General features: G+C 41.8%; 1 protein-coding gene across 2 annotated transcripts in view; it reads right to left on the reverse strand.

Moving 5' to 3' along the window:
* The window catches only part of MCCC2 (methylcrotonyl-CoA carboxylase subunit 2), a 77,346-nt gene that overhangs the window by 16,408 nt on the left and 35,381 nt on the right, over window positions 1–25,557 (reverse strand). For both annotated transcript variants that reach the window (XM_061393316.1, XM_061393315.1), the window contains exons 7-11: window positions 20,121–20,234; window positions 9,070–9,134; window positions 4,474–4,573; window positions 4,267–4,362; window positions 373–445 (exon numbers count right to left, since the gene is read on the reverse strand). In XM_061393316.1, coding sequence (XP_061249300.1) covers window positions 373–445; window positions 4,267–4,362; window positions 4,474–4,573; window positions 9,070–9,134; window positions 20,121–20,234 — 448 coding nt within the window. The remainder of the gene's footprint in view (window positions 1–372; window positions 446–4,266; window positions 4,363–4,473; window positions 4,574–9,069; window positions 9,135–20,120; window positions 20,235–25,557) is intronic.

Consider the following 25,557-nt stretch of genomic DNA (forward strand, 5'->3'; position numbering starts at 1 on the left):
AAGACTAAAGAATGAAGAAGACCGTGCTGAAATTTTCAAAACAATTATAGCTATCCAGAGAAATAAAAAGAACTACAAATATTTCTTTCAATTTTATGATCATAAGAATCTTTTTATACAGCTAAAGCCACAAAGTCACAGAATAAGGGCCTGGACCATAGCATTTTGCCCTCGTGATTTTAAACTCTGGATCCATAAAGCCATTCAGCTACAAATGATCCTTACAAAACACTTCCTCTTGAATACTGACTCACATTTGTACTGCTCTAAATAACAAAGCTCATGCCAAGTGCATCAGAGGCATGAGACAAGAGATCATTTGTTTTCAAAGCATCATAAAATGTTCACATTTTCAATTCTTCATCTTTATACCTGTAACTAATGTGTCTCCATATAAGGCTTTGAACTCATTGAATCTGCTTCCATCCACGATTCTAGCAATGACCTAAGAGGAAAAAATAACAATGTCCCTGAGGAATTATATTACAAAAGACTTTGTGCATTCAAGTTATTCATAAGGAAAACAAATTCTTAATGAAGTTGTCACTTTCACAAAATTTCACCCTGTTCAGAAAATCTCAGTAGAATTTCACTAGACTTGTATGGTTAATGCCCTGAAGTCATTCTCAGTCCTGATATTACACTTCACTATAAAAGCTACAGTACCACATGGCCAACCTAGACCAACCTAGGCGGCACATTAAAAAGTAGAGACATTACTTTGCTGATAAAGGTCCATCTAGTCAAAGTTATGGTTTTTCCAGTAGTCATGTATGGATGGTGAGAGTTGGACTATAAGGAAAGCTAAGTGCCGAAGAACTGATGCTTTTGAACTGTGGTGTTGGAGAAGACTCTTGAGAGTCCCTTGGACTGCAAGGAGATCCAACCAGTCCATCCTAAAGGAAGTCAGTCCTCAATATTCACTGGAAGGACTGATGCTGAAGCTGAAACTAGAATACTTTGGCCACCTGATGGGAAGAACTGACTCACTGGAAAAGACCCTGATGCTCAAAAAGATTGAAGGCAGGAGAAGGGGACGACAGAGGATGAGATGGTTGGATTGCATCACCAGACCTGAGCTCATGGACATGAGCTTGAGGAAGTTCCAGGAGCTGGTGATGGACAGGGAAGCCTGGCATGCTGCAGTCCATGGGGTCATAAAGAGTCAGACACGAATGAGCAACTGAACTGAACTGAACCACATGGCATCCTACAAGGGCTGAGAAGCAGAGAAGCAGAGACTACAAGGGCTGGCTACTGGACTCAGAGCTTCAGGGGCTGTCAAATGTATTAGCTGAGGGTCAGGGATTCAATCAGAAAGCAAGGACCCACTGTATAGAACAGGGAAGCATACTCAATATTTTGTAATAACCTAAAGGGCAAAGAATCTGAAAAAGAATATATGTGTGTGTATATATATACATACACACACACATATATGTATATTTTACATATATGTAAAACTGAATCACTGGACTGTACACCTGAAACTAACACAACATTGTAAATCAACTATACTTCAATTAAGAGAATATATTAAAACAAGAAAAAGAAGAAAGAAAGAAAGGTCCAGCCTTAGAGTTAGAAGACTTAGGCTCCAACCTAAGGGATCACATATAATTTGTGGGCCATTTGTGTGTCCTGGAGTAAGTCAATTAGCCCCTCTGAGTCTCAGTTCTCACTTCTGCAGAAACGGAACAAAGTTGTGAAGATGTGATGAACTAGTAACAAAGGAACCTAAGAAAATAATGCTGAGATGAAGAACCAGCTCTGACTCCCAGCATCTCCCAGCTCCACCACTGAGACACTGGAGTCATAGGCTGGTTACCTAAAATCCTCAAAACCTCAGTTTCCTCATCTGTTTAATAATAATAATACTTATGTGCTAATAACAAAGCACACTGCCTGGCACTCACTGAAAGGCAGCTGTTATTAAGTCTTCAATAAAGGTTCTTTGATTCTGAATCTGACAGATGTTTTTACATACACACATGTATATATACATGTCATTAATCTATAAGAGATCAAAGTTACCAGATAATCCTCAGTGCTCAGCATTAAACATCAGGACTATTTCAAAGTGTTTAAACATGAAGCATATTCCAAATTTTTTCAGAAACTATTTTAGATGCTATGCATCATTTTTTCAGTCCAGTTCAAACTTCCTTTTCCCTCCTTACCATGTCAATCAAAGACATATTTTACAAGATGCAAAGGCTGAAAAATGAGTGAATAACTTACTTTGAATTATGTTTTAGTTATTTTCCTGAAAAGGTCCAATAATATAATGGGGATATAACAGTTGTCTAAGGGCTATGGAGTTCTAAAATTACACCTTTTGAAAAACAAACATATAATAACAACCATTCTTCCATACAAAAATAAAATCACTCAAGGTCAGAGAAACCTGGGGCCAATTAATGTGAAACTCCCTTCTATCTGCTTTATGATGAAGCTCATTTAACCACATAAAATATACTAACTCATCTTCCCAAAGAAGTAAACTTTAGGAAACAGACATATCACATGATATTATCCCTATTTGTAGGAGTGGAAATCAATGCTCAGAGGTTCAATCTCAATACCACTGACTAGGGAAACAAGGACCAGAACTGGGTTTTTCAGTTAATATCCCAATGCAGTCCCACAGCTCCATATACTAATATCTCCAAACAAGGCTTATTTGCTATTACAGAAAAATATAATAAATTATCATCACAGTGATGAACATGAAGAAGCTAGGATACAATTTAAGAAGGCAGAGGTCTATCTTTATAAAAAGATACCAGTTAAGATGGCATCACTGACTCGATGGACATGAGTCTGAGTAAACTCCGGGAGTTGGTGATGGACAGGGAGGCCTGGCGTGCTGCGATTCATGGGGTCGCAAAGAGTCAGACACGATTGAGCGACTGAACTGAAATGAACTGAGGATGAAATTGAAATACTGTTTAAAAAAAAAAAAGATGAACTACCACGAAGGCATGGATTTGCATCTGTTTTGTTTATTTCTCTACCCTTGGTTCCTAAAATAGTATCTTCACAGAAAAAGCATGCAATAAATACTGTCAAATATATGAAAAAAGTGATTATGCTTGAAAGAATGAATCCTTCACCATCTAGAAAACTTGACTATTAAAACAACTCATTTTTCAGGGACAGCATCCCTGTAAGTACCATTTTTTTCTCTATGTCTGTAATTAACTGAGAAGTCAAATCAAAAACCTAATTTTAAAATGTATAGTTAACTAAGTTACCTTGCCAAAGTGAAGTAACAGTTGAAGCTTCATTAAAATCCAGGATTTAAGACTCTCTAACAATAATAGGGTATTTCCTAAATAAATAATTGCTCACGTCCATAAGTTGGATATTACATTCATCAATTCTTCCAAAAATTGATTTACTGAGTGCCTGCCATGTCACCAAGTACTAGCATAAGAATGAGGACCTAGCTACAAAAAAATGTTTCATGAAGAACTTTTCAATAATGGGGAAATGTTTATAATTTAAGCATTGATTTCCACTCCTAGAATATATGTATATACTATCTGAACTACATAAAAATGTATACACACACATTAAGCCAAAATACCAAATATTGGCTGCTTTCTCTAGACGGTGGAATTACAAGCGATTTTTGTTTTTCTGTATTTTCTATATTTTTCACAATTAGTACATAATAGTTTTATAGTCAAGGGGAAACATAACAAAATATTAAAGGCACAGAATCTGCTATTAGGACAATTTCCTAATTTAAAAACTATTCTGCCAGAGAAGATTACATGCTGTATGCAAGCACTAAAAACTGTCGACCTAGACGGTGGAAGACAATCTGTAACCATAGCAACATCTTCAACTGTAATCAGAAGTCTAATCCTTTGTTCATGTCCTATTGATCTAAAAGGGTATGTTTTTTCTTTCAACAACTTACTGACATTCCATCCATTTCCCGAAATAAGAACCCAAAAAAGAAACAGCTGGAAATTATAGTGTTGCCCTACATCTTTCCTCATGTCCACAGGAATACAGAGCACTAAATATGAACAAAGCAAGCTTAGGCATCGTGCAGGGAAAACTTGCTGATAATTAAGAGGTGTTCCCCCTTTTTTCTTTTAGTAAGGTATCTTTTCCCTTTTATGTCCCATATATAAAACAGACTTCAGCTTTGAAAATGGATACATACAGCTTACTAGTTCACACGAAGTTTAAACACATGCCTTAAACTATGACAGCATAGCTTATAGCTCACAGTTCCACTTTACACACCTCTCGGACATCAAAGTTCCTCTTAAGGTTGGCACCAACTATTCCATACAATTCATCAGCAGGAAATAAAGGATCTTCAGAAGGCTCAATGGTAACCTGCAGAAATACAGAACAACAACATTAGCCTGTTTAAAGATATTATTTCAAGGTGACATAAGCCAAAATGCATTGGAAAAATAAAAAAATATAAGAACAAATTCAACTCACATCCATTTTCTTCTGATAATTTAGACTCCTCACAATCTTCCTAGCTAAGTGAAGGGCATGATTATCATCCAAAGCGTAGTAGTCACTTACTCCAGACTTTCTACAGAGTAAAGCACACTAAAATAATCAGAACAGGGGAAAGAAAAATAATTAAATACCTTAAACCCCAAGAATCTTCTCTCGTCTAAGGATTTACGAACAGGGAAAACTGAGGTACACAGAAGTTATATACCTTGCCCTAGGACCGCCAGTAGCTGCGTAAGAACCCTCACCTTATGTTTCTCAATCCTGACTTTCTTTTAGTAGACCACAGGGCCTTACTGGCAAGAACTTCTATTTGATGCTCATCCCATACACCACAGATAAAACTGCATATGATGCATTTCAACCTCAGCTGGCCCACTTTTGTGATGTAGTTGCCAACAACGACAAGACTCACTGAGGTACAACTGTGTACCTTCATCAACTGTAAAGATGATCACAACCTCACTATCTTCATCAACTGTGAAGATGCCAACTGTGACTTCCCATTTCTGAGAGATTGCTGAGGCCTCCCTTATCAAGTTACACCCCCAGAGTCAGCTGTCGCAGGTAGCACACACAAAGTCTTGAAGACATTGTCCCTCAGATCAATGGTGAAAATAACTGATAACGTGGCACTGTGGTAAGGGCCATGGAAGTTCTTCTCATTTCAAGTTCAATGTGAATGAAGCCTGGGCATACTCTGGTTCTTAGATGGCTTGTTATTTCACTTGTAGATGTATGGCTATGACTTTCTAATGCAATATTTTAAGAAGAACTATAGAGTCAGGCAAAAATATATACCTGAAAAGAATAGAATTTTAGTTTATTTTATAAGCAAAGATTTGGAGAAGGAACGGCAACCCACTCCGGTATTCTTGCCTGGAGAATTCCATGGACTGAGGAGACTGGTGGGCTACTCCACGGGGTAGCAAAGAGTCAGACACGACAAAGTGATTAAACAGCAACAAATAAGCAGAGACTAAGCTGCCATAGTCTAAATTTTGATGTCTTGTCTAAGGAAAACACCAAATCCTCAGGAGCTATGTCCAGACTAGGGCTCTCACGGTGGTCTCATGTCCCGTCCACTTTGGGCTTGGGTGTTCCTCAGTAAAAGCAGGGACCACGTATCCTCCAATACCTTTGCAAATGGTAGATCCTTCAGTTTCATCAACTTAATAAGGCATTTTACAACTGACCATATCTTTCAAACATTTCACACATAATACCAGCTGCATTTGCTGACTTCTATCTACACTATAGCAACTCAGTAAACAAAGAGAAATAGAAGAGATTGCTTCCCAATCAGTAAATATTTAAAATAAAATGTCTTCTTTTAAAAACTGCCTAGTATGTACCAAAATAGTAGGAAAGAGAAACTTTTGATGAGACACTGTATTATGTAAAGCTTTGTGTCAAATTACCTACTAAGGATGACAAATCGTTATGTACAAGTATGTATTTATTTATAGTAACAAAGAGAACCAAAGCAACTTGTGACTAGTAAATTTTATGACACTGTTCCCGAAAAAAGCCATTACCACCTAATCCACATGACTTTAAACAAGCTATTATTAATGATAATAGCTGGCAGTAATAGAGCGCTTAGGATGCCACAGACAGTGTGCTGTGAGACAGAAGCAATTCACATCTCCATTTCACTCATGAGGAAATGAGGCTCCGGGAAGTTTAGTAGTTTGTCTAGTCACAAGGGTAACAAGTGAGGCAAATGGAAGATGCATCCTAGAATCTACACCCCTAACTTTTTCACCTTTTGACTTTATACTGGAGTAGCTGATCAACAGGCTGTGTTAGTTTCAGGTATACAACAAAGTGACTCAGTTATACACATGTATATATCAATTCTTTTTCAAATTCTTTTCCCATTTAGGTTGTTATATAACATTGAGCTGAGTTCCCTGTGCTACATAGTAGGTCCTTACTGGTTATCCATTTTAAATATAGTAGTACGTGCATGTCAATCCCAAACTCCCTAACTGGACGCAAGCTAGCATATTCGCTCTGTAATTGTTTTTTAGTTCATTCATTTATCCGCCTAATTAAATTATAAATCCTTGAGGGCAAGGACTAGGCCTAAAATTCTTCTGCATTACTCATAACACTTAGTATAATCCATCTATCCACAGTAAGTGCTCAGTGAGAAAGGAGTGAATGGAAAACTGAGGCAGAGGTAGGTCCCTTAGCCAGCTCTTCAAAAGGCATGGCAGTGTTCTTTGATAGGAGAGTGGAAATGATGTACATATTTTCCTTCTCCCACTCACTAGACTGTTCCTACAGCCACCTGCTGGTTTGTGGTATGGCAGAGCAAAGAAAGGTTTACTGCACCTCCCAGGCCACTGAGCTCAATGATTAAATCTACCTGCCACTTATGCCTGGGTTCTATAAAGTCTAGTCCTAGGCCCTGTTCCTTATCTACACTCAGCTCGAGGTGGACTTATCTAGTCCCATGGTTTAAATTCCACCTCTGTGCTGATGGTTCTCAAGCACTGATCTGGGCTCCAGACACTTATAGTTAACTGCCTACTCAGCATCTCTACTTGGATGCCTGGAGCATCTCTAACTTAGCAACACTTGACCCCTCCCAACACTTGACCAACATTTTATTCCCTCCCAGACTCAGGGAATAAAACCATTTCATGTCATTATCTTCATTACCTCACTTTCCTGTGCCCCATATATGAAATCCATCAACAAATCCCTCAATTCTACCCCTAAAATAGAGCACAAATGTGATTACTCCCTTCCTACCTTCACCACCACCATAACCACCGAAGCCAGCAGCGCCTACGCTATTGATAGAACCAGCCAACTGGTCCCTCATACACTCTTGCCAACCTACTAAGCATCTTCCATCTAGCAACCGGAGGGATTTTTCTAATGAAAGATTTGATAATAGTACATTTCTCCTTAATACTCTTCAATGATTTCCTCATTGCTCATAAGAATACTGATTATTATGATGATAAACATGATAATAATGGCAGTTAACATTTATAGGTACTTAGTTTAAAGTGGGAGAAAGCAATGGCACCCCACTCCAGTACTCTTGCCTGGAAAATCCCATGGACGGAGGAGCCTGGTGGGCTGCAGTCCATGGGGTCGCTAAGAGTCGGACACGACTGAGTGACTTCACTTTCACTTTTCACTTTCATGCATTGGAGAAGGAAATGGCAACCCACTCCAGTGTTCTTCCCTGGAGAATCCCGTGGACAGAGGAGCCTGGTGGGCTGCTGTCTCTGGGGTTGCACAGAGTCGGACACAACTGAAGAGACTTAGCAGCAGCAGTTTAAAGTGGGTATTGTTTCAAGCAATTTACACATAATATCTCATTTAATCCTCATGAAATTCTAGGAGGTAGATGGTGGTATTCTTACTCCTGAACTTTAACCTGAAATGGGCCAACTGGTGATGTAATGGAGCTGGCTCACGCCTGACTCACAAGAGCCAATTGTATGTATCTCTTCCTGATGCCATGACCAGTGTTGTCCCACTGGTAGCTTAAAATCAGGCATTGTGGGATAATTTATACCACAAATATGGATTGGCAGATGCCACAAAGCAGGATATTTTCTCTTCTCAGAGAACAAGCTAAGTGTTTACCTCTTATTGAGCATTTAGCTAAGCTATTCCTCAGCATTCCATGCAGCCTGCAGGGACCTTGAATGGACACAGGCTCCTCAAGCAAGACCTAGGTAGCCGCTCAGTCACGAGCAAATGTAAGTTCTCAACGACTTCCCCAACAGCCCTTATGATCAACAGTCCTCACTGCCTCTCATGGCCTGCATGCTTATATACAGTCTCCAAGGAACTTAACACTAGCCCCAATCTTCTGGTTTGATTGACCAATCTGGCCCTAGTCAGGGGACCCCAAAGCACTCCAATCATCAACCCTAATAAAAACATGTACCCCAGGTCCTGTCTCATCTCTGGGCAGCCTGGCTTGACCACCTCATGTGGTCCCTCAAGGTGTGCTGTATAATTTCTCCAGGACCTATGACTAATAAACTTCTCTATTTCAGATTCTCTTATGGTCTATTGTTGAATCATGGCTCACCATCCAGCACCCTGTCCTCCACTTAACAAGTGTTAATTAAGCAATGTCATAATGCCTGCACGCCACTGGCTTAGCTCTACCTTCTATATGCCTTCCCTATACTTCTTTTTTTGTGGCCCTTATCATGTATACACATTTATGTACTATTTTGAAGGAGGTGAAACAAACCTCCCTGACTAGACTATAAGCTTGAGATCAAAGACAATGTCTATCTTACTACCTTGAATACCTAAACAGTGCCTGGTCCGTAACAGGTGTTCAATGAGTATTTGTTAAATAAATGATAACTCTGTCTCTCCAGTCTTTCTAGGCTATAATAAAAAGCTGATGTTCTTGCTTAGAAATGGAACACTAAAGAACTGAACCCCAAAACTGCAGATCTAGAATAAGTAAACTGGTTTGATCTGGCAAGTTTAACACTTGGAAAAAATAATTTAAAATTTCTTTTAAACAGATAAATGACAATCAATCCTGGGAAGAAACAACTGCTTCTGTTTCACCTGCAGTGAAGATCAGCCCCTCCAAGATCCTCAGCTGACACCTCTTCTCCAGTGGCTGCTTTAACCTACAACAAAGATAAAAGTCAAAGGTGAGTTTTGTCCATCAGAGTTATTAAAATGCCTTCCCATACATTCCCTAACCTGGCTATATCTACCATTCTTTCTTTCACAGAACTACATATTTTGTTTCTCATTTAACCCACCTGGATAATATTGCCTCCAGTCTACAGACAAGAAATGCGAACCCAGAGTCACTAAGGAACTTGCCCATAGCCCCCAAGCAAGGGACAGAAACTGACTTGAACCCAGACATTCCTGGCTTGAAAGCACGCTCTTTCTCCTACTTTATTCTGCCTCCACATGCACCTTAAAGCCTTTGTATCTGTGCATATGCTGTTCCCACTACCTGGGCTCCCTTCTTCCTCTCATCCACCCAATGAATCCCCACTTATTGTTCAAGCCCTACCTGCTCTATGGGGCTTTCCCTGATCTGCCCAGGCCTTTAAACCATTAATGATGCTGCATGGTATTAACAGAGCAATGCTTGCTCATCTGTGGTTCAAGCATATTCCACTTACACCTCCAATGGCACTTGCCAGACTGTATTTCACTAATTTGCGTGTGTCTCTCTCATCTTTTCTATACTGTGAGTTCCTGGATGGCAGAAATTGTGATTTATTCATCTTTGGACACTCAATAAATGTACTGGAGTAACACTATTTTTTTTTTCATCTTTGGTAAATAATTCCAGTGAATATCAAAAACAAACTCTTAAAGGTATAGTATCTTTAAGATGGGGGGAAAAAATCTCCATGATTACCCACATCTAAGATTCATGAGAATATGACCAAAAAGAAAGAAATGTTAAGTAATAAATTAAGACTGTCTTAATTATAGTCTGAGAAGTTTTAACAAGAAAAATGATTTAAGGCTAAATGCCAACCTGGTCCCTTAGAAATCGTTTATTGATTCCTACTTCTTTGAGTTGGTTGATTTATTTCTTTTTCTCCAAGTAATTTTTTAAAAGGCTTTTATTAGAATAATGAACATTAATCTAAAACACAGCATAGGAATGACTTATTCACTACATCAAAAGCTCTGTCTTAAATATTATTCTACAGGGAGAAGTAATTAAATTTTTTACCTCCAAATATTCCACCCCCAGAACTAAATTCTTGATTCTCTTCTTCCCAAAAAATTCAGTGTAAAATAACATTCAGTCCAGACAATAACTAGTTACAAAGGTGTCTGGATATTTAAAAACTAATAAATAGCTGATAAATGATATTCATTTTCAGGGAACTAATACCAGATGAAAAAATAAAATTTGTCATCAGTTAATATTTCCTGAAACACTTACACATGACTGAAACTGTGACATATATAAAAATTTGATAAAAGTTTAAGAGAAAAAGAAAATAGCTCATTCTATTAAATAACAAGCTTGGACAATAGAAGATAGGACAACAAAACAGCTCCTTCAAAACCTTGTCTGCAAAGCCTTTTCTCAATTTTCAGTAAAACAAGCATCAAAATTTAGAATTCTCCAACAGCTGAGGCTGCTGCTGCTTTTTTTCTACCTATAAACATGGCCTTTTGATGGCAGACTACGGAACAGGGTTCAGTTCTCTAACAGAACTGCAGACTTCAGTGACCAGGTTGCTTTTTTCCAAGGTATAAGTTAAATCTGAATCCACTGAACAGACACTGTGATGTTGATGCTGACAAAATCCTCTCTCAAAAACAGCATTATATCCATATTATGACAATGCCTTATTCCCAAAAAGATGTTTTAAATTCTAGTCATATCTGTACTCATTCTCTAATAAAAAATAAACAAGACTACCCAGGAAAATTTACTATACATAGTAAATTAACCAACAATCGCTATGAATATAGCTAGAGAGATATTAAAGAATAATATTTAGTATTATTCTGCAGGCTTTTGGAATGAAGCCTTGAGACTTTTACTACATCTGAAATGGTAGTTTTTCAGGCTTACCTGATCCTCCATAAAAAAGTTATTGAAAATTAACATGAAGCATAAGATCTTTTAACATACTCTTTTTAATAAACTTGTGTTAGTATTCCAAAACCAAGATAAACTTTTGAAGCAATAAACTTCCTTTGTAAGATATAATTCATGTACCAGAAAATTCACCATTTAAAAGAATACAATTCAGTGTTCTTTATTATATTAACAAGGTTGTGTAATCACCACCACCACCCAATCTCAGAACCTTCCATCACTCTCAAAAGAAGCATTCCTACCCATACACCCCCACCCTAGACCCTGGCAACCGCTAACCTACCTTCTGTCTCTATGAATCTGCCTGTTCTACATATTTCATAGAAATGGAACCATACAATATTCGTCCTTTTGTGTCTGGCTCAGTGTTTTCAAGGTTTATCCATGTTGTAGGATGTGTCAGAACTTCATTCCTTTTTACGGCTGAATAATACTCCACTGTGGGTTTACTGTACCTTTAGAATTTCCTTGGCATTATTCTGTTTACCTCTTTAATATTCTTGGATTATACATACACAGTGGGACGTTTCCTTGTAATTTGTACTAACTATCTGTGTCTTTACCCACCCTCTGTTTATCCCTCTGAAATCTAGGATCAAGTTGTGGCATAAACACTGCAGGGTGACCGCTGCTTTCCTGAAACTCGCTGTTGCAGCCTGGTGGAGCACAGACCAGAAACTGCCCCATGACTCAAGGGTGCAGCAAACTGCGCCCTCATGATTGTCCTAGTAAGCATACCAAATGCACATACTTGGGGCAGGACGTGCTCGCTGCTCCGCTTCACTGCCTGCCCCTGCGTCCGTCCCCATGGAAACAAAACAAGATGTTCCTGATCAACAGCAGAGCCTTAACTTGACTCCCTCTTTATGGTGTGCTGATCAAACTCCCCAGTATAGCTATTCCCTAATGATCTCATGTGACTTCTACCAATAAAAGTGCGGGCTGAAAGGAGCCATTTTGTCTTCCTGCCATGGGGAGCAGGAGGACCCCCTGATTCCCTGCTTGCCCAATTATGTGTCTGACTTTTCATTATGCGCCGGCCCCCGTTTCAGGACTTTCTCACCCGTTGTGCTGGACGTGGCAGGTGGCGCCCAAACAGGGACCTGAAATTGGGAAGAATTCCCCCGAGGGAAAAAACTGAAGTGAAGACGTGAAGAAAAAAGTGAAGAAAAAGTGAAGTGAAGACGTGAAGAAAGTGAAGACGTGAAAGTGAAGAAAAAAGTGAAAGTGAGGCGCCTGGATCATGGCCAGGCCCTCAGACTCTAAGGGTGGAAAGTCCCTTGTTGTCTTACAAAGTCAGGGTAACAATGGGGAATGATTTGAATAAAGCTGAGAAACATTATCTCCAGCTTTTGAGGCACCTCCTCCAGAGATTGCTAAGTGAAAGTGAAAGTGAAGTCACTCAGTCGTGTCCGACCCTTTGCAACCCCATGGACTGTAGTCTACCAGGCTTCTCTGTCCATGGGATTTTCCAGGCAAAAATACTGGAATGGGCTGCCATTTCCTTCTCCAAGAGATCTGCCCAACCCAGGGATTGAACCCCGGTCTCCCACATTGTAGGCAGACGCTTTACCGTCTGAGCCACCAGGGAAGTCAGAGGTGGTTAAATATAATCCTTGGTTTCTGGAAGAAGGCACTCTAGATATTGAAAATTGGGATTGAGTGGGAGAGAATTTGAAACCAGCACACAGGAGAGGGGATCGCATACTCGTGATGGTATTTGCAACCTGGGGCTAGTGCGCTCGGTCCTATACCCTTTTCAGACTGAGAAATCATGCCAGAAGGCAGTGTCCCCAGAAGCGACTCTTGTTTACCCTTCCACCCCTTTGCCACCTAAACTTGAGGATGATTTTCCACCACTGCCACCTCCACTGGATCCAGAAATGTCTTGGGAGGATAAGCCGCTGACTCAATTTCAGCCTGCCATGGCCTCCACCCTTCATACGTGTGCTTTAAACATTGAGGACCATCTTGCTTTCCCTATTAATTACAGACCCGACGCCAATAATCCCACTCAGGTTATTGCAACCCATGAAACTTTTGACATCAGTGTTTTAAAGGAACTAAAATCTAGTGTTAGGTTGAACGGGGCTAATTCCCCTTAACACAGGAACTGTTGGAAATTTGTTTCCCTGCAAGAAGTTCTCCTTACAATGTTAAAATGTTAGCCAAAGCAGCTTTAAGTGGTCCCCAATATTTACAGTTTTTTGCCTCTTATACTGAGTTGTGCCAAGAGCAAGCCCATACTAATTTGGCCACTGGACATAATCTTACTTTTGAAATGCTCATAGGCACAGGGCAACATACCAGTCCAACAGCCCAACTGACTTATGAAGGTACAGTGGTGGGAGCGTATCAACAGGTCACCAAATGTTGCCGAAGGGCGTGGCAGACAGTATCAGACCCTGACAAGCCTACCGGTTCATCGGTCAAAATTTTACAGAGACCTGGAGAAGACTCACTGAATTTGTAGACTGGCTCTCATCTGCTCTGCACTGTCAAATTAATAGTCCTACGGTGGAGGACATTTTGTTAAAACAATTAGCCTATGAAAATGCCAATGCAGATTGCAAGGCTGCCCTTAACCCTATTCATCAAAATGTCAGCCTTGCAGATTTTGTTCGAGCATGTCAGAATATTGGTACACAGGCTCACAAACAAACCGTGCTAGCTCAAGCAATTTGTGCTGCCTTTAAAAATAATTTTAGCTCTTCCCCTGCCAAATGTTTTCAATGTGAAAAGCTTGGACATATGAAAAAGGATTGCCGTTCCCGATCTAAAACAGGTATTACAATACTTCCACCCACTTGTAACAATAAAACACCAGGACTGTGTCCTCAATGCCAGAAAGGCAATCACTGGGCTAATCAACACAGATCAAAATTTCATAAGAACGGTTCCCCTTTACAGCCAGGAAACAGCCAACGGGGCCAGCCGCAGGCCCCACAAACAATGGGACACAGCTGGTGAGGATCTCCAGCACACCCTGCAGCCTATCTCCAGCCTCCCAGCTGCTGCCAGCGGAAGTGCTGCACTGGACCTCCCAACCAGAGTAACTGTTCAGATTAATGAATCAGACCCCCTGCAGCAATCCCTACTGGGATCTGAGGCCCCATTCCACTGGGGACTATAGGACTCATTCTGGGCAGAAGTGGCCTTACTCCCAAGGGCCTCCAAATTCTTCCTGGCCTTATTGACCTAGACTACTTGGGAGAAATTAAAGTAATGGCTCTTTCCCGCTCATCCCATGTCATTCTGCAAGGTCAACGAACTGCTCAGCTCCTTCTCTTGCCTTACCATGCCCCTAACAATTATAATCCTATCACCAGAGGAAAACAAGGATTTGGGAGCACTGGTGATCAAGTAGTGTGCTTTACTCAACAAATACTCTCAGATCGGCCCACTTGTAAGGTTAAAATTCAAGGAAAAACCTTATCTAATCTCTTAGATACTGGAGCTGACTTTTCCATCATTACTTCTCATCAATGGCCAGATGACTGGCCCTTGACTGAACCCCAGGAAAAAATCTCAGGTTTGGAAGAATCCCAACAACTTGCTCAGAGTTCAGCAATTCTTCCTTGCCTAGGGCCCGACAAACGACTTGCCCAATGGCACCTAGTTCTCTCCAACAAGGGAAAGGCAGATCATATGATGATGAGAATGGGGTAACAACAGAGAAAAGGGCTAGGAAAAAATTTACAGGGAGATCCTTCTCCTTTACCTATTCAACCCAAACTGGAAAGAAAAGAGCTACTATATAAAAATTTTTAATGAAGGTCACTGACATTTCTCCGCCACCACATGCCACACCTCTAACGTGGCTGACATCTAAACCTGTTTGGGTGGATCAATGGCCTCTGGCAAAGGAGAAACTTACGAATTTACAAGCCTTGGTAGAAGAACAGTTTCAAGCGGGACACAGAGGAAAGTACTAGTCCTTGGAATACTCCAGTTTTCACAGTCCCTAAAAACATCAGGCAGATGGAGGCTGCTTCATGATCTTCGAGCTATTAATGCTGTAATGCAACCCATGGAGGCCTTGCAGCCCGGACTCATCCCCTTTGGCCATACCTCAAGATTGGCCAATTGTAGTTCTGGATCTTAAAGACTGTTTTTATACAATCCTCTTAGCTCCACAAGACAAAGAAAAATTTGCCTTTTCAGTACCTAGTATTAACCAACCAGCCCCCATGAAATGGTACCAATAGAAAATGTTGCCTCAGGGGATGATGACGCTAAGGCAACAATAGTGGCTAGCACTCTGGAGGGAGCTCGATCCCTCTGTCCTCAAGCCTCCATCATTCGCTATATGGATGACATACTCTTAGCTGCCCCAGAAGTCTCTCCTAAACCCACTTTTTCACCAAGTTCAACACGATCTTAAATGATGGGGACTACATGTAGCCCCCCAAAAATTTAAAAAACAGCTCCCTTTTCCTATTTAGGTTATTGGGTTTCAGAACATACCATTATACCCCAAAAGGTATCCATTAGATGCGACAATCTCAAAACATTCAATGATTTTCAGAAGCTTTTAGGAGATATTCATTGGTTGTGCCCTGCTTTGTGCATTCCTACCAGTTCACTTACACACCTCTTTGAGACCCTTAAAGGGGACTCAGCCCTTTCTTCTCCTCAGACTCTGACGCCACAAGCTAAAAAGGAACTCGATATAGTAAATATTGCCATTCAAAATGCTCAACTTAATCACATTCATGATGATCATCCTATTCTCTTCATTGTCGTAGCTTCTTCAGAAGCCCCTACAGGAGTTCTATTTCAAGAACAGCCCACCTTGGGCATCATAGAATGGCTGTTGGCACATTCTCAGGAGGGCAAAACTCAGATGACGTACCTTACCCTTGTGTCTAACTTAATTATACAAGAAAGAAAGCATACCTGCCAGTTAACTGGCTTTGATCCTCAAACTACTCATGTTCCATTTGACAAAACTCAACAACAGCATCTTTGACAGACTTGCTTATCATGGCAGGTTGCCCTCACAGCTTTTGTGGGCATTTTAGACAATCACCCTCCTGCACATAAATTATTACAATTTATTTCCCTAACTCCCTTTGTGTGGCCCAGAGTCACCAAGGCCACGCCTATCCCAGGCGCTCCTACTTATTTTACAGATGGCTCTAACAATGGCAAAGCAGGCATTACTGACCCTGAGGAGTGAGAAACTCTAGTAACTCCCCACACCTCGGCTCAGCGGGTGGACCTAGTAACAGAAATTACAGTACTTGTTTCTAAAGACCTCTATTAATATTGTTAGTGACTCTGCCTATGTGGTTGGAATGACCAAGTCTACTGAGACTACAAAAATTAAACATGTTAATTCTGAGGACTTATTCCTCCTATTTCTCCAACTTCAAAAAGCCATTCGCTCCCATTCCTTTCCTTTCTTTATTACACATATTCAAGCTCACTCCCCTCTCCTGGGGCCTCTCACCCTTGGCAATTCTCAGGCTGACCTTCTAATGATGCCCATTTTTAAGCAGGCTTACCAGTTTCATCAACTTCTTTATCAATCTGCCATTCCCTTAGACATCAGTTTAACGTTACTAAATCCCAAGCAACACAAATTATTCAAGCCTGTCCTTCCTGTTAACAAGTCAGTGCTTACCAACCTCCATCACCTGGAGTTAACCCTCAGGGGTTACTCCAAATGAAATTTGGCAGAAGGATGTAACCCATTTTCCTGAGTTTGGACACCTTAGCTACCTTCGTGTTTCTACTGATACTTATTCTCATATGCTTTGGGTTCTGCTCATCCCGGTGAAACCACCATTCATGCCCAATGCCATTTATTAACTGCTTCCGCTCATATGGGCATCCCAAAGAAACTTAAAACTGACAACGGGCCAACTTACACCCGTAAAGCTTTTACAGCCTGTTGCTCTCTCTGGCCTATTAGTCATTCTACAGGCATCCCACATAATCCAACTGGCCAAGTTATTGTTGAATGAGCACATTATGCTCTTAAAAGTCAACTTTTAAAACAGAAAGGGGGAATAGCAGGGAAATCTCCACCTGCACATCTACGTCTAGCTCTCCTAACCTTAAATTTTTTCACAACAGATGACCAAAAATCAACCCCACATGAGAAACACCATTCACATACTCCTTCAGTGTGATACCCACAGGTCTGGTGGAAGGTGCCAGAAGGTAGTCCATGGAAAGGACCAACCCCCCTACTAACATGGGGAGGAGGATATGGTTGTGTCTCAACAGCTCAAGGCCCTGGTTAGATACGAAGCAGGTGCATCAAGCTTTACCATGGATCCCCCATTTGCACCACGGGAGATGTGGGATCCCACAGTGAGCATGGCGATGGTGACACAGAAAGTCCAGAGGCTGCACCTGGCGGACTGCGCCCTGAGCCCTGCCCCCCCCCACCGCCCCAAGCAAGAAGGACAACCACGCACTCATCAGGCACCTCCTATGACTTGCGGACAACTGAAGAGCCGCAGTCAAAAGAGTGAACAGATGCTCTTGCACACTCAAACACCTGACTAAGGCTCCCGAGACCATGCTGCTGGCTATGGTGGCATTGGTCTCCTGTGCTGTAACTGGGGCTGCTGCTGCTAAGTCACTTCAGTCGTGACTCTGTGTGACCCCATAGATGGCAGCCCACCAGGCTCCCCGGTCCCTGGGATTCTCCAGGCAAGAACACTGGAGTGGGTTGCCATTTCCTTCTCCAATGCATGAAAGTGAAAAGTCAAAGTGAAGTCGCTCAGTCGTGTCTGACCCTTAGCGACCCCATGGACTGCAGCCCACCAGGCTCCTCCGTCCATGGGATTTTCCAGGCAAAAGTACTGGAGTGGGGTGCCATCGCCTTCTCCAGTAACTGGGGCAGATGCCGATTTGTATTGGACTCATGTTCCAGACCCTCCATTAGCTAGACCCTTAACGTGGACTGACACTTCCCCTACAGTTTGGACCAACGATTCCCATTGGTTCCCAGATCCTAACGGGGTACCCCCAAATTTAACACAGAAAGAGCCCTATATTATTATTCTGGACTGACCATGATAGTCTTGCAATCAAAACAAAAAGGGGGAGATGTTGCAGCCTGGCAGAGCAGAGACCAGAACCTGCCCCACGACTCGAGGGTGCGGCAAACTGTGCCCTCGTGATTGTCCTAATAAGCACGCCGACCACACATACTTGGGGCGGAACGTGCTCCCTGGTCCGCTTCACTGCCTGCCACTGCGTCCGTCCCCATGGAAACAAAACAAGTCACTCCTGATCAAAAGCAAAGCTTTAACTTGACTCCCTCATTATGGTGCGCTGATCAAACTCCCCAGTATAGCTATTCCCTAATGATCTCATGTGACTTCTACCAATAAAAGTGCGGGCTGAAAGGAGCCATTTTGTCTTCCTGCCATGGGGAGCAGGAGGACACCCGACTCCCCGCTTGCCAAATGATGTGTCTGTCTTTTCATTACGCGCCCGCACCTGTCGCAAGTCTTTCTCACCTGCCCTGCTGGACACGGCACTCACAATAATGGAGATGGTCAAATGGGAAGTAAGGAAAAACCAGGGATAACATAATCCAGTCCCCAGTGCCTACTTTACAGGCAGGTGGCCAGTGAGGGTACACAGGGTCCCACTCTCAGAAGAGTCCTGTGCTCGGAGTTTAATGCTCACTGGTTACCCTGGTGCAAGTCTAAACAATTTTATCTCTGAAGCTGTTTTCTGTAATGAAGTCTGATGGGACAATGGAGCATATGTGTTAAGGTTTACAGCCTCTGCTCTTGTGCAGTCCTCCTCCCCTCTGCTCCCTGCTTCCTGGCTGACTGGCGCCTGTGCCCTGGGTCTTGCCCTACCTTCTCTTCCCTGCCCCTGACCAGCGACTGTTCCATTTGTCCCCAGTGGGGCTCTGGCTCAGGAGCAGGGTCATAGGTCAGGCGTGCACCCCATGGTGTCTCTGGGAGGATCATGGTAGCCCATCACAGACCTGGGCTAGGCAGTGCTGAGATGTGCTCACCAACAGGCCACTTGAGGGGAGGAGGGGGGCTAAGGGCTAGCCTTTTGCCCATCTCCACCCGGGTACCAAGCACATTTTCACATGGAGATGGCACAACTTTGGGGTCAGAGTGGGCCCATGGGAAGCAGAGATGCCCACATGGAGATGGCACAACTTTGGGGTCATAGTGGGCCCATGGGAAGCAGAGATGCCTGGGGCAGTGGTGGGGGGTGCAACGTCATGAAACAGCGAATAAAAACACAACTGCTAGACAGACCACAGAAGAAAGGAAAATGTTTTATATTTTAGTACCTTTGACAGTGGAAACAACCCAAATGTCTATCAACCAATAAATGCATAAACAAAATACAGCCTATCCATACAATGAAATATCACTCAGCTATAAAGAGGAATGAAGTAATTCCTCAAAAATTTAGATACAGAGTTACCACATGGCTCAGCAATCCCACTTCTGAACATATAAGAAATGAAAGAAGAAGAAATGAAAGCAGGGACTCACACAGACATTTGCACATGGTCATAGCAGCATTATTCCAAACAGCCCCAAAGTGGAAGCAACCCAGAAGTCTATTGAAGGATAAACAGACAAAATGTGGTATATACATGTACACTGGAATATTATTCAGCCTTTAAAAGGAAGGAAATTCTGACACATGTTACAACATGGACAAATCTTGAGGGCATTTTCCTAAGTGAAATATGGCAAACACAGAAGGACAGATATTATAGGATCCATTTAAATGAGGTTCCGAAAGTAGTCAAATTCATAGACAAAGTAGAATCATGGTTTCTGGGGTAGTGAAGAAGGCAGGGAATAGGGAGTTAGTGTTTAATAGGCACAGAGTTTCAGCTGGGGAAGGTGAGAACGTTCGGGAGATGGACGGTAGTGACAGCTGTACAACAAAGTGACTATACTTAATGCCAGAGCACTGTATACTTAAACATGGTCAGAATGGTATATTTTACTTCAAGCAAGCAAGCAAGACTATGTTCTTACCAAAAAGAAACGAACAGGCAGGTTCTTACCAAGGGAGGTCCACCCAAGAAAATGGTACCCTGCTTGCGGACGATGATGTTTTCATCAGCCATTGCAGGCACGTAAGCTCCTCCTGCTGTGCAGGAGCCCATGACCACTGCTATCTGGAATCCAAGCACACAGGAAACTCATGCAGTACAGCTCGAACAGTGAATTACACAGTCTCTGGATCTACAGTTCCACAAACAGTACCAGGGCATGTTACTAGCTTGTCCCTATGTTGTCTTTGTTTTTATCTTTTGGTTTTTTGGGTTTTTGTCTACGCTGTGTGGCTTGCAGGATCTCAGTTCCTGACCAGGGATTAAACCCAGGTCATGGCAGAAAAGCTTGGAATCTTCACCACTAGGTGACCAGGGAACTCCTTGTGTTTCATTTTTAAAATGAAGTTCTCTAAGCGTTTAGAACTGTTACCTAACTTTTGTATCAAAACATTTTGAAGGGCTTAGGTCACACTTCTACAAAGCTTGTGGACAACCTCCCTGTCAAATGGAAGACTGGCCAAACACACCATTACACTGAGCAACTAATGGAGAGAAGAAACTCACAATCAACCCATAAATTAGCAAAATTATATTAAAAGGACAACTTTTATATCTAATAATAGCAATAATAAGTTCTCTAAACAATTGCCACTTACCTCATAGGAATACTGAAATAATTCTCCAAATGAGCAATGTTAATTTTGTGTTACCCTGAATATAAGACTTTCTAAATATAAAACTAATGTTAGCATCACAATTGAAAATCTTGCTCAAAAGAAAGTCAGTTGTGTGGAAGCTGGGTGATGCATACTTGAGGGTTCACAGTACTATTTTTCTACTTTTGTGGGTGCTTGAAATTTTCCATGATAAAAGTTTTTAAAAAATTCTTGCTTAGAGATTAGTATGATACAAATAATAAATATAGATTTTGCTGATTAGTCCTAGATAGGAATAAATACTACCACGAAGAAAAATAAGAGAAGTATGTAGTGAATATTTTCTTAAATTACCATATGAAAGTAGTTTTACTAATTCCAATATTCCATCAGTTTTCCTACTAGTCATATAAATACCTACTTTGGAAAAGAAAAAAGCCACACTATTATTAATCCAAAAGCAAAAGGCAGCATGAGTTAACATTTTCTATGTAGATGGCTGTCATGTTAACTCATGTGCTGCCTTCTATTTAGATGGCTGTCACAAAAGGCATTTTCTCCTATTTCATGTAATGTTATTAAAAATAGCTGTAACATTTCTTTGTCAATATATAACAGAAATGTTTATCACTTACTGTTTTGCTTGTTTGCTTATCAGTCACTGAGAAGTCTTTTTCTTTCCGTTTTATTGGAATATAATTGACATACAGTGCAGCCTAAGTTTAAGGTGTACAGCATAATGATTTGACTTACATGGATCATGAAAGATTATCTTAGTAGGTTTAGAAAATATCCATCATCTCATTTAGATATAACTTTTTTTTTTGTTGCACCATGCCGTGTACGGGATTATTAGTTTCCTGACCAGGGATCAAACCCATGCCCCCTGCAGCGGAAGCATGGAGTCTGAGCCATGGACTGCCAGGAAAATCCCTAAAATTTTTAAAATGGAAGAAAAATGTTTTTCTTATGATGAAAAAACCTCTTAGGATTTACTCTGAACAGCTTTCACACATAACATAGAATAGCCTTAATTATATTATTCATATTGCACATTATATCACATTACTTATTTATCTTATAAGTTTGTACTTTTTGACCACTGTCATCCAGTTCCCTTTCTGCCCAATCCCTCGTCTCTGGTAACTATAAATCTGATCTCTTTTTCTATGGGTTTGTTTGGTTGGTTGGTTGGTTTTGAAGTATAATCAACCTAAACACTATGTTAGTTACTGTAATATGACAGAGGGATTTGATATCACTATACATGTCAAAATGATCACCACAATAAGTCCAGCCACAGTCTGTCACCATATAAAGACAGCACATAATTCCTGACTATACTCCGCACACTGTACATTTCATACCCATGACTCATTTTACAACTGGAAGTTTGTACCTCTTAATCTCCCTCACCGATTTCTCCCCCTGCCCCTGCCCCACCTCCCTGCAGAAGTTTGTTTTAAAATATCTATGGCTAGAAAAACTCTTGCCCATGAGTACAAAGAAATATTCATCATAGCAATGTTTATAATAGCAAATACATGCAAATAACCAACAGGTCTATCAATACGATATTTTGAAAGGGATATTGTAGATAAATAAATTCTTTAAAAATCTGAGGCAAATGGTACTAATAAATTTCTTTGCAGGGAAGGAATAGAAATGCAGATAAAACAGACATGAGGGGTGGAGGAGAGGGGAGGGCGGGATGAATTGATAGAGTAGCATCAACATACATACACTACCCATGCGTAAAATGGTATAAAAAAAGCTGGTGGGAAGCTGCTGCATAGCACAGGGAGCTCAGCTGAGCTCTGTGACGACCTAGAGAAGTGGGACGGGAGGTGTGGGAGGGAGGCCAAGAAGGAGGAGATATATGTATACATATAACTAAGATCATGGCATCTGGTCCCATCACTTCATGGGAAATAGATGGGGAAACAGTGGAAACAGTGTCAGACTTTATTTTTTGGGGCTCCAAAATCACTGCAGATGGTGGTTGCAGCCATGAAATTAAAAGACACTTACTCCTCTGAAGGAAAGTTATGACCAACCTAGATAGCATATTGAAAAGCAGGGATATTACTTTGCCAACAAAGGTCCATCTAGTCAAGGCTATGGTTTTTCCAGTGGTCATGTGTGGATGTGAGAGTTGGACTGTGAAGAAAGCTGAATGCCAAAGAATTGATGCTTTTGAACTGTGGTGTTGGAGAAGACTCTTGAGACACCTTGGACAGCAAGGTGATCAAACCAGTCAATCCTAAAGGAAATCAACCCTGACTATTCATTGGAAGGACTGATGCTGAAGCTGAAGCTCCAATATTTTGACCATCTGATGCCAAGAGCCAACTTGTTGGAAAACACCTTGATGCTGGAAAGATTGAGGGCAGGAGGAGAAGGGGGCGACAGAAGATAAGATGGTTAGATGGCATCAGCAACTCAATGGACATGAGTTTGAGCAAACTGAGAGATAGGGAAGGACAGGGAAGCCTGGCATGCTGTAGTCCATGGGGTCACAAACAGTCAGACACGACTGAGACTGAAAAACTAAAACAAAGAACACTTCAGATGCCTTTTCTCTGCAGAAGCTCTATAATCAAGGAAATCAACAATCCACTTCTCCAAAGCCAGAGAAGACATCACAAACGTATAGAGAAGACCTTTGCTTAGTAATGAGTGGGATAGTGTGGCAGGCAACTTCTAAAACACTCCCTACCCCGCTTCATCATCCTAGACTCTTGGTATTCACGTCCTGTATGATCCCATTGCCTTGAGTGTGTGGTGGGTCTGGTGATATGCCTCTAACAAATGGAATATGGCGAGTGATGGGACGTCACTGCTGTGCCCAGGGTATGAGAGACCATGTCTTGTGTCTTGCTGGCCTTTCTCTTGCCCACCTGCTTGCACACTCTAATGCAGCAGCTGACATGCTGTGATATGCTGTATGGAGAGGCACACAGTAGGAAAGAACATACAACAGCTCAAAAGGAACTAAGAAAGGCCTGCAGAGGACTGAATCCTGCCATCAGCCAGTGATACGGGGTGGAGCCTTGAGAGGATGCAGTCAGTCACGTGATCCAGCTAAGAGGAGAGCTCCAGGATCCAGCTAAGCTGTGCTCAGACCCTGAATCCATAGAAACTGCAAGACAATAAGCATTGTTGTTTTAAACTGCTATGTTTGGGGATAATTTGTTCTGCAGTAACGGAGAACTAATACAGAGATCAAAAACCATCTCCCTCATGTGACTGCAGAGAAGGCAATGGCACCCCACTGCAGTACTCTTGCCTGGAAAATCCCACGGATGGAGGAGCCTGGTAGGCTGCAGTCCATGGGGTCACTAAGAGTCGGACATGACTGAGCGACTTCACTTTCACTTTTCACTTTCATGCATTGGAGAAGGAAATGGCAACCCACTCCAGTGTTCTTGCCTGGAGAATCCCAGGGACGGGGGAGCCTGGTGGGCTGCCGTCTCTGGGGTCGCACAGAGTCGGACACGACTGAAGCGACTTAGCAGCAGCAGCATGTGACTGCAACTGAGGCACATCTGAAGACCTGGGATAACTCGCATTTGAAGTGCTTTGTTGCTGTTGCTCTTTAAGTGTCTGTGAACTGCTCCTCTAGTCCAGAGGTGGGAGCCAGACCAGCACTAGCACTCTGTACCACCCCAGAGAGTGATGAGAAACCAAGGGAAAGACAGGGATAAACTGTGAAGCCATTACGCTAAGTGAAAGAAACCAGTCACAAAAGACCACTTACTGTGCAATTCCATCTATACAAAATGTCCAGAAGAGGCACATCCATAGGTTACCTGGAGGGACTAAGTTAAAAAATGAGATTAACTGCCAATGGGTGTGGTATTTCCTTCTGGAGTCATTTAAAGTTGTTTTAAAGTCATTTAAAGTTGTTTAAAATTGATTCAACCCTATAAATATCCTAAAAACCACTGAATTATACATATTAAATGAGTAAATTGTATAGTATGTGAAATATACCTCAACAAATTACTTTTCTATAAAACTTATAAAATTAAAACAAAGCACAAGAGTTAGAGTGACTAAGTATATAAGAATCAATATCCTCACATTTTTCATCAATAAGAAAGAGAGGCTATTCTAGTTCTAAGCATCCAACACAAACTTAATATCGCTAAAGCAAATTCTGAAAATAGAAATAAAAGAACACAGTGAAGTCACCAGTGTCACACAATCTCCTCTTCTGTATTTAATTCTGAGTCCTTCACTCACTCACAAATAGAGTGAGCATGCACTGAGAGCTCTGCCTCTGTGCCTACCGCTATTTCTCACAGAGCGTGGGGACCCCAGGGCCCAAACAGCACTGAGGACTTTCCAGGCCCCGAACATTTGTCCAGAGTGCAGTGAAGACCTAACACTGGGCCACACTGAACAAGGGATCCAGAACCCCAGAAAGGAGATTCTGCTGCTTTCTCTACCAAGAGGACACTAAAAGGACATAAGGAAGCTCTGTGGCCATAAGCCGCTCGGGCCACACTCAGCATAGCTTTGGCTGTGTGGGTGACACAGCCCAGGCACTGTGTCAGCAGAGATGTCACAGCGCCCCTCATCTGCATGAGAACACGAGACCTCCCGCCAGCTCCAAGGAGAGGCCACTGTCCACTCCTTCACCTTTGAGGTGGGCCTGCTCTGTGACACAGACAAACCAAGAGACCCCTCCTGCAGGGTCAGCAGGGCCATGGCGACTCAAAAACTGGAATCCAGAGCAAGAAAACAGCAAGGAGGCTAAGAATGATGTGTAACTGACAGCAACA

Source organism: Bos javanicus, chromosome 20 (genome assembly GCF_032452875.1).
Source record: "Bos javanicus breed banteng chromosome 20, ARS-OSU_banteng_1.0, whole genome shotgun sequence".
NCBI lineage: Eukaryota > Metazoa > Chordata > Mammalia > Artiodactyla > Bovidae > Bos > Bos javanicus.